This window comes from Tursiops truncatus, chromosome 14, assembly GCF_011762595.2.
Source record: "Tursiops truncatus isolate mTurTru1 chromosome 14, mTurTru1.mat.Y, whole genome shotgun sequence".
NCBI lineage: Eukaryota > Metazoa > Chordata > Mammalia > Artiodactyla > Delphinidae > Tursiops > Tursiops truncatus.
This window is the reverse complement of record NC_047047.1, coordinates 13,426,581-13,441,386: the sequence shown is the minus strand read 5'-3', so window position 1 is coordinate 13,441,386 and position 14,806 is coordinate 13,426,581. Positions and strand designations below refer to the sequence as shown.

Here is a 14,806-nt window from a genome sequence, read left to right as displayed (position 1 = left end):
CAGTGGAGATGTTAAACAAAAAATAATTTTATAGACAGTGACATTATCTTATAAGTAGCTTAAATTTCTTTTCAAGAGGTGTAAGTTGTAATTCCCCCTTGAATCCTTAGTTATTGTTGACCCCTTCCTGCAATCTCTCCCTATCTTATTTTTTCCATCTCTGACAATAGACACACCTGCATTTTCATTTCAAGGATGTATGTGAAGTACTTTGAAGCGAAACAAACACAAAAGATAAATAGCGTGAAACAAATTATTATGACTATTCTCATTAATACTTATTGACTGATAATTACTAAAGTAGCAGGTATTTCATTGGTAGCATACGTTTTATCATTGAACAATAAAGCAAACATACTAGAAATGTATTATATTCCAGTCTCTGTTAGTAGCTATCTGGGTACAAGTTCAAATCATTTAATCTCTCTAGGCTTCAACGTTCCTGTTTATGTTAAGTTTTTAAAGTATTTTAATAGTCTATGTAAAAATCCTATCTGCAAAAGGATAGGGGCTGAGCCTGATGAAAGGAAGGAAATTCAGTTTGGGGAGTTGAATTATGAGTGAATCTCTTCTGCTTTTTGTTTCAATGTATGGAAATGTCTTACAATAAATAATGATGAATAACATCCTTTGGAGAATTTTACCGCTATTTCTAAACAGGTCATAAAAATAGACTTAAAAAAGAAAGATTAGAAGGAACGAATGTTGGAGGGGGGAAATAAGAGTCAATTAAGAGCCTCCTGCAATAAAACAACCTGCCTTTTTTTTTTTTAATCACTTTTTAAAATCTTTTCACTCGCTGGAAGGAGTGCAGGCAGAGCAACATAAATTACCTTTTCTTTTGAGGACAGCGTGGGATGTACAAACTTCCTATAGAGGAGGCTGGAGCCTTTTGTGTAGGGAGACAGCAGCCAGGCTACAAATGCTATTTTTAGTTCATAATAGAATGGAAACCTGGAGAGAGATGAGAAAATACACATTCCATTAGGTTCTCAGCAACTCCGCCCTGAGCCTTTGAAACATGAGGCCTGGGGGCACAGACACCTCTCCTGCCTGCGCACGGCCGCCTGGCCCCCAGATTCCCATGAAGGGGTATGCACACACAAGCACATCCAAGGCACAAGCCCAAGGCCTCTTGAAAGCCAGTTCATTTTTTTTTTTTTTCCTCTTTGGCCATACAGCTCAGCTTGTGGGATCTTAGTTCCCCAACCAGGGATTGAACCTGGACCCTCAACAGTGAAAGCACTGAGTCCTAACCTACTGGACCGCCAGGGAATTCCCAAAGCCGGTTCGTGTTTTCTTTCCTTGTCAAGCAAGCCAGGGAGCTGGGGTCTCTCCAGCAATCACCCTATGACCGTGCTTGACAACAGCTGGAGCTTCCGTCCGAGCTCTGCTCATTTTGGTTGGAGCCGGGGTTCCTGTAGGCCCAGATGCCACAACCAGCCGTGCCCAATTTCCCGGTCATTCACTCTTCACTGGAGGCCACGAAGGCACAGACACAGGATTTACCGTAGGGCGGAGCTGACAAAGAATCGCCAGACTGAGAGTAAAGCCTCCCCTCCTCGGCTATCTTCTTAGTCCCCCAAAAAGGCAGGGACGGGAGCCCGATGCTTGCCAGGAAAGAGGATGCTACTCACCCTATTCAAACCAACAGCAGGCTGGCGGGGAGGAGGGGAGGCATCAATTAGGAGTTTGGGGTTAACATATACACACTACTATATATAAAATAGATACCAACAATGACCTACTGTATAACACAGGGAACTATACTTAACATTTTGTAATAACCCATTAGAGAAAAGAATCTGAAAAAAATATATAACTGAATCACTTTGCTTACACCTGAAACAAACACATCATTGTAAATCAACTCTACTTCAATTTAAAAAATTAAATTTAATTAAAAAAACCAACAGCAGGCAAAAAGGTCTTGATCTTTTTGGTGCCGAAAGAAAGAAGAGTTCAGGGTACAGATAACATACGATTCTGAAGTTTAAAGTCCTGCGTGCCGTGTGTTTATGCATCCCATAAACACCCGGCACCCATATGTGGCAGCCGGTGCTGAGCACCAAGGAGACAGTGGGAAGCAAACAAGACCTGACCCCTGCTCTCTTGGAGCTTCCAGTCTAGCGGGAAACATAGACAAGGTTCTGGCGTCTTTGGAACTGGTAGTCCAGTCAAGGAAACAGAGATTGCTCAAATCATCACGATTAATATAGAATAGCAACCTGAGACGAGTGCCATCATGGGCCTCTGCTGACCCACGTGGTGCCTCTGCACGTGTGAGAAAAAGCCAAGTCCTTCAGCTGGATGCAGTCCTGGGAGCACATGGCTTGGAAACAGGGCTTCATCCGAATTTCAGCTCCGCTTGCCTCCTTGGCCAGATATCTTGTGCTATGAACAACCTGTGCAACCATACTTGGCAGGCCGGATGTGTATTAACCATATTTTAAAATTTTCTGTCCTCTGATGCTTTGACATCTTGGGACCTCGCTGACTCTGGAGAGACTGCCTCTCCCATGGAAACCACAATACAGTCTCTTGCCCAGACTTCCTGCCTCGGCTTCCTGATCAGCCCCGTGCTTCCCCATGTGGCTCTGCGCAGCGGGCTGTACCTCTAGGGATCTGTGAATATAACGAACTTATTCCTTCATGATAGTCATTTCTGTGACTGCATGTCTTACCAGACCTGAAAACAAAGTCTGGGTACCATTAAAACAGAGGCGATGAGGGAAAGTGACACCTGGGCTAGTCTGAGGAATCAGAAAAGTAAACCCCTCCCAGGCATCCTCCCTGATAAGAGAGCCAAAACAAAGAGCAATTTCTAGCAAGTCATTTCAGAGCCCTTTAACTCTCACGTCACTCCAATCAGCGGCCCCACCCCCTCCTCCTTTCCTCATCCTAGTTCACTGCCTTCTGCTTCCGGCAGGCCCTTCCTGAATATTCCCTTAGCACCTGAAGGACACTTTCATGTCAAGATTGCTTAATGTTTCACAGCCAGAAAAGAGAAGGAGCTGAAGGAACAGAGGTGTGATTCTCCCGTAATTGAACACTCTGGTGATGAACAGTGAAGGAAGTTTGGTCTGGAAAACAAGTATTTGTCAGCCCCAAGGGACAAAGGAACCTGCGAAGCTCAGGCACCAACCCAAGATTCGCGGATAATCCCAGGGGTTCTGTCACACTGCTGCTCTTTTGTTTATTACGTAAAAGACGGGTTTTGTAAAAAATAGGTCATGCGTGCACAGAGTTTAAAAAATTCTAGAAGTCCAAAAGAGTATATAGCAGAGTCTCCTTCCCATCCTGGATGCTTTTCCAAAGGCATAAGCATCATCAGTGTCTTGTGCGTCCTTCCACAAGTGGACCAGGGCTAAGATACGCAATTGTGTGGGTACATATGACTCCCGTAATGTCCCCCATGCTCACCTAGTGGCATTCTCTGCACCCCCTCCTACACCTTGCTTCCCCCTGCTGCACACACACGATTAACAGTACACTTTGGGGATTTCTTTTTTTTTGGCTGTACCATATGGCTTGTGGGATCTTAGTTCCCCAACCAGGGATCGAACCCGGGCCCTGGTAGTGAAAGCACGGAGTCCTAACCACTGGACTGCCAGGGAATTCCCCAGGCCTCACTCTTCTTTTTTTTTTTTTGAATTTCATTTCATTTATTTTTTTATACAGCAGGTTCTTATCATTCACTCTTCTTCATGGCTGTGTGTGGGGGCGTGAGCATCTACCCAGACCCCCATGAATGGATATTTACAAAAGGTTACAGTCTTTGGCTACTACGAGAGAGCTGCAGTGAATCTCCTGGAACATGCTTTATGTACCGATGCTAACGTGCCTTTAGGAAAACGCCCAGAAGTGGAATTTCTGCGGGCATCTAATTTACAGAGAGAGGTTGTACTTCTGTGCAAACACAGGTACAAGAGGCTGATGGCCCACAGTCACACCCTCACAGCGTAGGACCAACCGTAAGAGCCTGCCCCAGGCTGGACGGGGGTGTGGGGGGGAGAACGTTAGATCCTGAGCAATCCTTCTGGGCTGCCAGAGACCCTTTATTCTCTGGCCAGCCTGCTACTGAGCCTCCTGTTCTTCAGGATCTTTCCCGTGTGCCCCATCCATGCTGACGCAGCCTTTGAAAACCTTCCTGCCTCCTAACCTTCTGGCTTCACCTCCCAAATCTTCTCTTGTCAGGCTGGCAAAGCATCTCCAATGACCAATTGCGGTAGCAGACTTCACTTGGTGGTCTTCAGACCACCAAGATACCGCCCTCCCTGGCATCTCTGGACCAGGACACAGAGGGCTCCTCTGTATTCCCCTGTCCACCTTGGGGGATGGAGCTTCCTTTGAAGCGAAATCAACTAGTTATAGAAGAATCACAGTGGAATGGGTTTGTTCCTTGGGCAGAAAGCTGACATGGATATCCACAGAAGAAAAGAGGAAGAGGTTACAGCCTGCTAATTCTCCACCTTTCCAGGACTTTGGTTAACAGTAGGCTCCTTTAGAGTCTTAGTAGCAAAACTCGAGTCTCAAGACTGCCTCCTACTGTTAGCAATCACTACGTTTTCTTTCAATCTCTCTCCTCAAGCTTTTTTCCTGCCCCACTTTCTACTCAAAGATAACAACTAGCTTATTGATTGATTCATTCAGTTGGGAAAATTCTATTGAAAAGCTATGAGGTGAAAGGTCTGTGCTAAGCAGTACAGGGAAACCAAAGCTAGGTTAGGCATGTCCTCGCCCTTAGGGGTTCATCATCTAGCAGGAGAGCGGAAACCAACAGGTGACCCCATAATGTGCAGTGTGATATGGAACAATGTCTTAGTGAGGATCAAGAGCCTTGCTTCTCTCCAAATCTCCATCCGCCGCCCACACACATCCACTTCGTAATTCTTACTATGTGCCTGGCATCAGCTCAACCTTGGTAGACCCAGAGCACATCTCTCAGAAGTCTCTACACATTACTCTCTGGTGGGTGAGGGCCCTCTCCCCTTTGCAGATTCAAGTGAGGAAATGAGCTTAGGACTGAGTGGGCCTCAAGTTTTAGTCTAAGTTGCCAGTGACTGTCGGTAAGGCCTGCAGGCCACCTGAGAAGGTCCCTGGGGATGCCAGCTGCCCCGTGGTATCAAAAGAAGCTGAGAGCTCCTGCTGAAATCTAAAGCCTCACGCCACAGAACGTAAGTGGGAAACCTCCCTACCTCCCTACCTCCCTACTGTGGAACGAGATATCCTGGGTAGGAGTAAAGGCTGTGTATCTTAGCCAGGACAGGAAAGGAAGGGAAGAGCGTGGACGGAGGGAGGCTAGACAGACAGAGAGACAGACAGACAGACAGACACACACACACACACACACACACACACACACTACAGCGGAAAAAAGAATCCTGCCCTTAAGCCACCGACATAGAAGAATAGAGGACAAGAAGAGGCACCTACTTACTTTTTAGTGTATTGTTTCAGTTTTATTTTGTCATGTGTATGTATTATTTTATAGTTTTTAAAAAATTAAATGAAATCACTTATACAAATTGTGAAAAAAGCCACCATCCTATCTCTCTCTCTTTTTTTTTTTTTTGCGGTACGCGGGCCTCTCACCGTTGTGGCCTCTCCCGCCGCGGAGCACAGGCTCCGGATGCGCAGGCTCAGCGGCCATGGCCCACGGGCCCAGCCGCTCCGCGGCACACGGGATCCTCCCGGACCCGGCACGAACCCACGTCCCCTGCATCGGCAGGCGGACTGTCAACCACTGCGCCACCAGGGAAGCCCCCATCCTATCTCTTCTGTGACCATACACAATTGCTGTTTTCATCAACACAGAAAGTTTTTAAAAGTTACCAATGAAGAGGGAACTGCCCTGGTGGAGGGGTGGAGAGAGCAGGATGGGGATGAGTGAAGAGTGACGGGAAGAGTATACACATGAGGGGTGATCTCCAGGCCTGGAAGTAAACAAAAGTTAAAGATGCTTCTAGGAAGCCAGAAGGTGCAGGACTACCCCGCCCCCCTTTCCATTATAAACAGAGCTTAGAGCAGCTGAGTTGGTGTCCATTCTCTGGAAGGGAAAGGGGGCCCTGTGTCTGATGGGTCTATCCCATGTCCATTCCCAGGGCGAGAGGCAGGATGGAGAGGAAGGACTCTCCCAGAAGGAGACCATGATCTGTAATACCTGGAGGTTGGCAGGAAAAGAGAAAGCAGACTGAGGGTATGTCCAGGCTGTGAGCTGAGGCAGGCAGGGAAGGGCCCCAACGAACCATTCCCTGCAGAAGCAGAGCCCACGGTGCCAGGAGAGAGGCAAGGGACCCTCACTTTCCACCCACAAACTGCATGGACAGCGCCAGTTCAGAGGGACTAACGAGGGACCAGATGAGGCCTCCACATGGGTCAGAAAGAGAGGGGGATTCTACCCATACCTGTGCACATGCTCCAAATACCCTAGTTATCAGATGCCTTCCTGTGGCATGCAGCACATGACCTTGATCCTATGGCCTTCCTCCCCATGTTACCCACAAATATGTTACCTTATGTAGCAAAGGGATTCTACAGATGTAATTAGGGTAATTACTCAGCTGATTTTTTTTTTTTTTTGCGGTACGCGGGCCTCTCACTGTTGTGGCCTCTCCCGTTGCGGAGCACAGGCTCCGGACGCGCAGGCTCAGCGGCCATGGCTCACGGGCCCAGCCGCTCCGCGGCATGTGGGATCTTCCCGGACCGGGGCACGAACCCGTGTCCCCTGCATCGGCAGGCGGACTCTCAACCACTGCGCCACCAGGGAAGCCCTCAGCTGATTTTAAGATAGGGAGATTATACTTGATTACTGAGGTGGGTCTAATCTAATCACCTGAGACTTTAAAAGCAAATGCAGAGCTCTTTCTCTGGCTGGTAACAGAAGAAGATGGAGATGACGTGCCATTGTTGGCTTGAAGATGACAGGGTGGCACACGTCAAGGAAATGGGGACCTCAGTCCTACAGCCACAAGGAACTGAATTCTGCCAACAACCTGAATGAGGCTGGAAGTGGAATCTCCCCAGACTCCAGGTAAGAGCCTAGGCTGACCCACACCCTGGTTTTGGCCTTGTGAGTTCCTCAGCAGAGTTCTCAGTTGACTCTACCTGGACTTCTAACTCACAGAAACTGTGAAATAATAAATTTGTATTGTTTTAAGCTGCTAAATTTGTGGTAATCTGTTACTGCAGCAACAGAAAAGTAAATACACTGGGACTTCCCTGGTGGTCCAGTGGTTAAGAATCCACCTTCCAATGCAGGGGATGTGGCTTCGATCCCTGGTCGGGGAATTAAGATCCCACATGCCGCGGGGCAACGAAGCCCGCGCACCACAACTACTGAGCCCACGCACCACAAACTACAGAGCCCACACACCACAACTAGAGAGAAGCTCACACGCCGCGGTGAAAGATCCCACGTGCTGCAATGAAGATCCCATAACCAAGACCCGACGCAGCCAAAAATAAATAAATAAACAAAAATTTAATTAAAAAAAAAGAAAAGTAATACATCTCCCCAAATCAAAATCAAATCCATCCCAGAAACAGTTGTTGAGCACTTATTAGGCATGAGACTAAAATTCCAGGGCCATGGGTAAAACATATTCCAGCTACCAGGGAGCAGCATATCCATCATCAGGCAGGATTTCCACCCAGGCAAGAGCAGCAAGGCTGAAATGCCCGAAACCCCCGGGAAAGAGCTCATGAGACGAACGCTCTCCCCGCTTTGTTCATGATAAGGGACAGGAGGACAGCAGGAGGCCACCTGGCACCAGACAGAAGGAGGGCATCATTAAGAAGGCTGCACGACATGAAGTGCTGGCCATGCTCTTTAATCGACTACACAATCCTCACTGGGTCTGGCCTGTTCTCATCTCTGCAGGACAGACAGGAACCTCCCCACTGTAGCTCTGCACAAAATGAGGTCCACCTCCTAGTGCCAGCCTCTGGGGTCTGGGGAAGATGAAAAAATGGCTCAGCAGAGTTCCATCTCCAGCCCTGGAGACTCAGCCCCGTCTTCAGTCTGTTGTTTATCTGGGCACAGGACAGGGCAGAGTGGCACAAGCATATTGAATTAGGTAATCCAGATTCCTTCCTTCCAGCTTAAGGCCATAAGAGCTGAGACATCTATCTCTCCCAGTAGAGATGAAAGCCAGGCTCCTTCAGGGGAAAAACTACACACTGAGGTCATTAAGGCCACTGACCCAAGACAGGATTCAGTGAAGTGGTGTTCAGAGAAGTGGATGTCTTTGATATAGGACATCCCAGAGGGTAAGCCCAGGCTAATCCTTTCTGGGGTAAGAACTTTTTTTTTCCCAGAATGGAAATATCTTTATTATCTTCCCTGATGAAACCTGATCATGATAAAACATTCACACAACACAGCAAATGTGAAACTGACCCCATGATCCCAAGTTGCGGAAATAACCTTTGCTAACAGACAAGTATTTTCCACACTATTTTTAGTACACATTCACATGTGCACAAACTCAGACCCTTTAGATACAAACAGGATACTGTATATTATTCACAGCCTCTTTCAGCTAAGACACAATATATGAATACAAACACCTAGCTTATGATTTTCACTTGGGCCATTGCTGTAATAGCTGCATTGTTTATGAGAGAGAAAAAGCTGTCCATCGAAAGGGGACTGATTAAATAAATTATGATCCATCTACACCATGAAATTCTATGTGGCCTTTAAAAAAGTAGGTAGATCTATTTATGCTTACGTCAAAGTATTTCAAAAATAAATTTAAGAAACAAAGTGAGAACTGTTTATACTACAGTACTATTGTTTTTTAAAAAAGGAAAAGTATGTGTATATGTGTGTACGTATACACACGCATACATATTTTAGAAGTATATACAATTGTGAAAAGCAGTAACGGTGAGAGTGAATGGTGTAGGGGAGAAACTTCGTTTTATGAGAGAAACTTAGTTTTATTGCACACTTTTGTGTACTGTTTTTCTCCTTTTTATTTTTTTTAACATAAGAATGCTTCTTTACCGGCTCCATTCATTGAGGAATTGTGTTTATCTTGCCCATCATTATATCACTGTAAGAACAATACCTGCTCTTACATGGTCATTCAATAAATATTTACTTGAAGAACAATTTTACAGACTAATTGATTTGAAATGTTCCAGTTAGCATTCCTGCACCTGCTTCTCTGTGCTAATAAGGTTTGAGACTGCTTTCAGACCTTCCCACCTCTCCCTGACACTTGGCAACATCTTTCCTGGAAAAGTCCCAATTCCTGCAGTACTTACCAACAAAGGAAGATGTCGGTGAATGTCTCTGCTGTGGTGAAAAGTGCAAATATAATCCAGTACATCATCCATTTGACCTGTTGAAGGAGAAAGCAACAAAGGTCAAGGATGAATGGTTGCCAACTTGAAGAGAACAGGCCCCGACAGTGGATGCTGAGACGTGTCCAGGCAGAGTAGCCTGCATTGGTAACCCCTTTTCCTATCTTTCCCCAGGTTGGTCCAGTTCTACTCCAGACCTTGGGGCTGGGGGCAAACAGGCTGTTTCCACAACTGACCCAGGCTCAAGCCCTAAGTAGACTTTAGGTGGCCTTCAATAGCCCTCAGGTGAGCCATGCTTCCACTGCAGGGGGCATGGGTTCAATCCCTAGTCGAGGAACTAAGATCCCGCATGCCATGGTGTGGCAAAAAAACAAAAACAAAAACAAAGAAAAAAACCCTTCCATGTGGGAAATCCCCACAGTCCCTCCCAGAAACTGGATCTTTTCTTTTAATCTCCCCCATGTGACCATACTTTTCCATTTCTACTGTCTCTCTTTCCCAATTGAGGCCTTGGTCCCCTCTCTCCTGAACTACTGCAGGGGTCTCCTGACTGCTTCCCTGTCTCTTGGCTTTCCCCTCACCAATCCAGTCTACAAACTATCCCCATACTAATCTCCCCCAAAGCATGAACTCAACCTATTAATCCTCCATTTAAAATCTTCTAGCCTGCAGCATAAAGTCCAAATTCCTTAGTCTGCTCCTTCTGGCTTTCGGAAATGGTGGGGTAGTTTGTATTGGTCTAATCCTCTTGCCAATAACGATAATAAACTCTGAACAAAATATTTTATTTTATTGATTGATTGACTGATTGATTGCCTGCCGTGCCGCGCCACACGGCTTATAGGATCTTACTTTCCCGACCAGGGGTCGAACCCGCACCCTCAGCAGTGAAAGTGCAGAGTCCTAACCACTGGGTCGCCAGGGAATTCCCTGAACAAAATGTGTTAAAACAACTGTTTGAAGGCTAGAAAAGCTATCAAAAGCTGGCAGAAACTGGAAAGGATCCAACTCTTGAAATAAGGGGACCACACCAGAGTAAATCCATGTTGATGTAGTTAAGGAAACTCCCTAGCTGGCAAATCATGGGGCAGATAGAACTCCAGAAGAAATCCATAGTCTTATTTGCCTGAGGAAGTGGAAAATAGAGTTTGAGACTGCCAATGATGCTGCAAACTGAAAAGGAAAAATCCCCAGTAAGAGGGAAGCCATAAGGGTGTAGGCCCCCAAATCCACATATAAATTCCTTTCAATTTCTTGCCTGGCTCCTGAATTGCACAGAATCAGGTAATATTCCAAGGTGACTGAGTAACATACAGCTGGAAAACTGAGAGTTGAACAGAGATTCAGTTTCTGCCCACTGGAGGAGAAATAGAGCTTGGAGTTCAAGTTCTGCCAAATTAGAGGAGCTTGGTAAACATTTGGGAATTTCCAGTGAAACACCTAAAAGGCCATACCTTAGGAATAAAAATTATGCTCTAGGACTAAGAGATTAGCTCTAGGACTAAGAGCAAAGCTGAAATACACCTGCCCCAATAAAACGTAAAACCTAGCTGCCACAAGGTCAAGATGATCTGTCAGAATTTAACTGCCTGTGAGAACAAAAATTAACGTTCTTCACAAGAAGGCAATGCAGGTCTAGAGTTCCTATGATGTACTATACATAACAGTCCAATAAACAAGAAAAGCTATATATATGAAGAAACAGGAAAACATACTCCATGGTTAAGAGAAAAACTGGTCAATAGAAACAGATCCATATTTGACCTAGATTTTATAATTAGCAAAGACTTTAAAAAGTATAAATGTGTGTTAAGACAACTAGATATTCACATGTGAAAGAATGAAGATGGACTTCTACCTCACACCATATACAAAAAATGAACTTAAAATGGATTACAGACCTAAATGTAAGAACTCTTACAAGAAAACACAGGAGTAAATTTTTGTCACCTTGGATTAAACAATGTTTTCTTAGATGTGACATCAAAAACACAAGCAATGAAGGAAGAAAATAGATAAATTAGACTTTGTCAAAAGTTAAAACTTTTGTACTTCAAAGGATACCATCAAGAAAGTGAAAAGACAACCCACAAAATGGGAAAAAAATATTTGCAAATCAATATCTGATATGGTATTTGTATCCAAATAATAAAGAACTCATACAACTCAATAATAAAAAGACAAAACCCAACTTAAAATGTGCCAAGGGCCCATATCTTTTAGAAAATGAATCAATAATTAATAAATCCAATACCCATTTATGATAAAAACTCTCAGCAAAGGAATAGAGGGGAACCTCTTCAACTTGGCAAAGAACATCTACAAAAAACACTACAGCTAACATCACACTTAATGGTGTGAAATTAGATGCTTTCCCACTAAGATCAGAAACAAGATAAAGAGGTCCCCTCTTAACACTCCTATTCACTATCATACTGGGAGTCCTAGCTAATGCAATAAGACAAGAAATGAAATAAAAAGTATACAGACTGTGAAGAAAGGCATAAAACTGTCTTTTTTTTCAGATGGCATGACTGTCTATATAGAAAACCTAAAAGGACTGACAAAAACAAAACCAAAAAACCTGGAATAATGAGCAATTATAGCAAGGTTTGAGGACACACGGTTAATATATAAAATAATCATATAAAAAATATAAAAACCAATTGCTTTCCTATATGCCAACAAAGAACAACTGGAACTTGAAATTTAAAAGAAAAATACCATTTATATTAGCACCAAAAAATTTAATTACTTAGGAATATACCTAACAAAATATGCAAAAGCTCTGTATGAGGAAAACCACAGTACTCCGATGAAAGAAATCAAAGAAGATTTAAATAAATGGAGAGATGTTATATGTTCATGGATAGGAAGACTCAGTATTATCAAAATGTCAGTTCTTCCCAACTTGATCTATACATTCAATGTAATCCCAATTGAAATGCCAGCAAATTGTTTTGTGGACATCGACAGATTAATTTTAAAGTTTATATGGAAGGGCAAAAGATCTGAATAGCCAATATGATACTGAAGAGGAAGAACAAAGTTAGAGAATGGACACTATCTAACTTCAAGACACAAGCTACAATAATCAAGACAGTGTGGTATTAGTGAAACTACAGATAAATATATCAGATAGACTAGACAAATAGAATAGAGCTCCAAAACAGACCACATAAATATAGTCAACTGATCTTTGACAAAGGAGCAAAGGCAAATCGATGGAGAAAAGATAGTCTTTTCAATAAATGGTGCTGGGAACAACTGGATATTTGCATTAAAAAAAATGGATAGATATAGGTGTTGATCTTACATCTTCCACAAAAATTACTCAAAATGGATCACAGACCTAAATGATAGATGCAAAATTATAAAATTTCTATAAGATAACACAGGAGAAAATGTAGGTGACCTGGAGCTTGTCAATGAATCTTAATACATCACCAAGAGTGTGACCCATGGAAGAAAAAAACTGATAAGTTAGACTTCATTAAAATAAAAAACTTCTGCTCTGCAAAAGACATTGTTAAGAGAATGAAAAGACAAGCCACAGACTGGGAGAAAATACTTGCAATACATATATCTGAAAAAGGACTTGTATCCAAAATATACAAAGAATACTTAAAACTAAACAACAACAAAAATAACCCAATTTTTAAAATGGCAAAAGATCTGAAAGACACCTCACCAAAGAAGATATACAGCAACTTATTAACAAATATTTTGTTATAAAGCTAAATTTTTCTTCTGTCACCACTTAACAAGACACTTATCCTAGGAGAAAAAGGGTGGGTTCAATATTATTTTCTTTAAAAAGTAGAAATATGTTAAAGAATCTATAGGGAAGGGTAGATATAATGAGTGAAGAGATGGGAGATTTCAAGAGAAAGAAGGAAAATTTTTAAAAAGAACTAAACGATATCCTAGAACTGAAAACTACAATATCTGAAAAAAAATTTTTTTAATTATTGAATGGAATTTATAGCAGCTTGGACACAAAAAAAGATTTGTGAACTTGAAGACAAGACAATAGAGTCAACCAGGCTAAAGTCTAGATTGGAGGAGGGCAGGTGCGGAATGAAGAGTCTCAATACCTGTAGAACAGCATCAAGCAGTCTAACACATATGGAATAGGAATTCTAGAGGAGAGGAAAAAGAGAATTGGACAGAAAAATTATCTGAAGAAATATCGACTCAAAATTTCCAAAATTTGACCAAAATATCAAACCCACAAGACCATGGAATCCAATGAATTGAAGCAAGATAAATATGAGGAAAACCACACCTAGCCACATCATAGTAAAACTGCTAAGAAGCAAAGAGAAAATCTTAAACAAGGGGAAAAAGACGTTACATACAGGAGAATGACAATAAGAATTATAACTGACTTTTTATCAGAAACAATGAATACCAGAAGAAAATGGAATAACATCTTTAAAGTGCTAAAAGAAAAAAAAAGTGTCAACCTATAATTCTATACCCAGCAAAAATATCTTTCAAACATGAAGGCAGTTCTGGTGAACCTCCATTGTCTTTGTGACTCTGAAACATGTGGCACAAGAGATTAATTAGAGGACTTCTCTATTTAGAAAAACAAGACAGTCCCCTGGAAACAAGGCTGGCTTAGTCCATCAAAAGAAACTACTATCGGGGCTTCCCTGGTGGCGCAGTGGTTGAGAGTCCGCCTGCCGATGCAGGGGACACGGGTTCGTGCGCCGGTCCAGGAAGATCCCACATGCCGCGGAGTGGCTAGGCCTGTAAGCCATGGCCGCTGAGCCTGCGCGTCTGGAGCCTGTGCTCCACAACGGGAGAGGCCACAACAGTGAGAGGCCCGCGTACCACAAAAAAAAAAAAAAAAGAAAGAAAGAAACTACTATCTAAGATGCTACACGCTACCAAGGTTATCTGCAGCAGAACGGGCTCCTTATCAGGGAGCAAACAAGATCTAGTCCAGCTGTAAAGTCCATGGCATACTGGGGCCCAAGATCCAGGAATTCCCAACACTGGTATCCAGATACACTGCCAGGAGCCTGAATTCCCTCTCTGGAGGCTTTTTCCTTTTAGTGTTCAAACCACACTCTAGTATCTTTGGTTAAAAACAAAGGAAAATGATAACAACAATAAAATAAATATTTTTCCTTGACACAACGCTTAGATACAAACTTCTCCAGTGGGTCACCTACACTTGCAGTGTCTACTTCCTCATTCCTCACTTACTCAGTGCACTGCATCCATTACATCAAAACTGCCCTCACTGGGGTCTTTGTAATATATTTCAAGGGGGTGTAAGGGACCCTTTTTCAGTTTTTCACTTGACTTGCTTGACTTTTCAGCTAGACGTGAAACTATCACTTACTGAAAAGCTCTCGCAACACTACCTGATTTCCCTCTTAACTTTCTGGCTACTTCTCAGGCTCATCAATTCCTCCCCAGGGCTTTGTTCTTGACATCCTCTTCTAACCCTAGACTAGACATTCTCCCTGAAGGA

General features: G+C 43.3%; 1 protein-coding gene across 10 annotated transcripts in view; it reads right to left on the bottom strand.

Annotated features, from left to right (window-relative positions):
* The window catches only part of REEP1 (receptor accessory protein 1), a 136,256-nt gene that overhangs the window by 60,078 nt on the left and 61,372 nt on the right, over positions 1-14,806 (bottom strand). For all 10 annotated transcript variants that reach the window (XR_002177741.3, XR_012325623.1, XM_019942216.3 and 7 more), the window contains 2 exons: positions 9,277-9,353; positions 834-954 (listed from right to left, as the gene is read on the bottom strand). Coding sequence is in view for 8 of the 10 variants with exons in the window: in XM_019942216.3 (XP_019797775.1) it covers positions 834-954; positions 9,277-9,353 (198 nt within the window). In the remaining 2 variants the exon portion in view is untranslated. The remainder of the gene's footprint in view (positions 1-833; positions 955-9,276; positions 9,354-14,806) is intronic.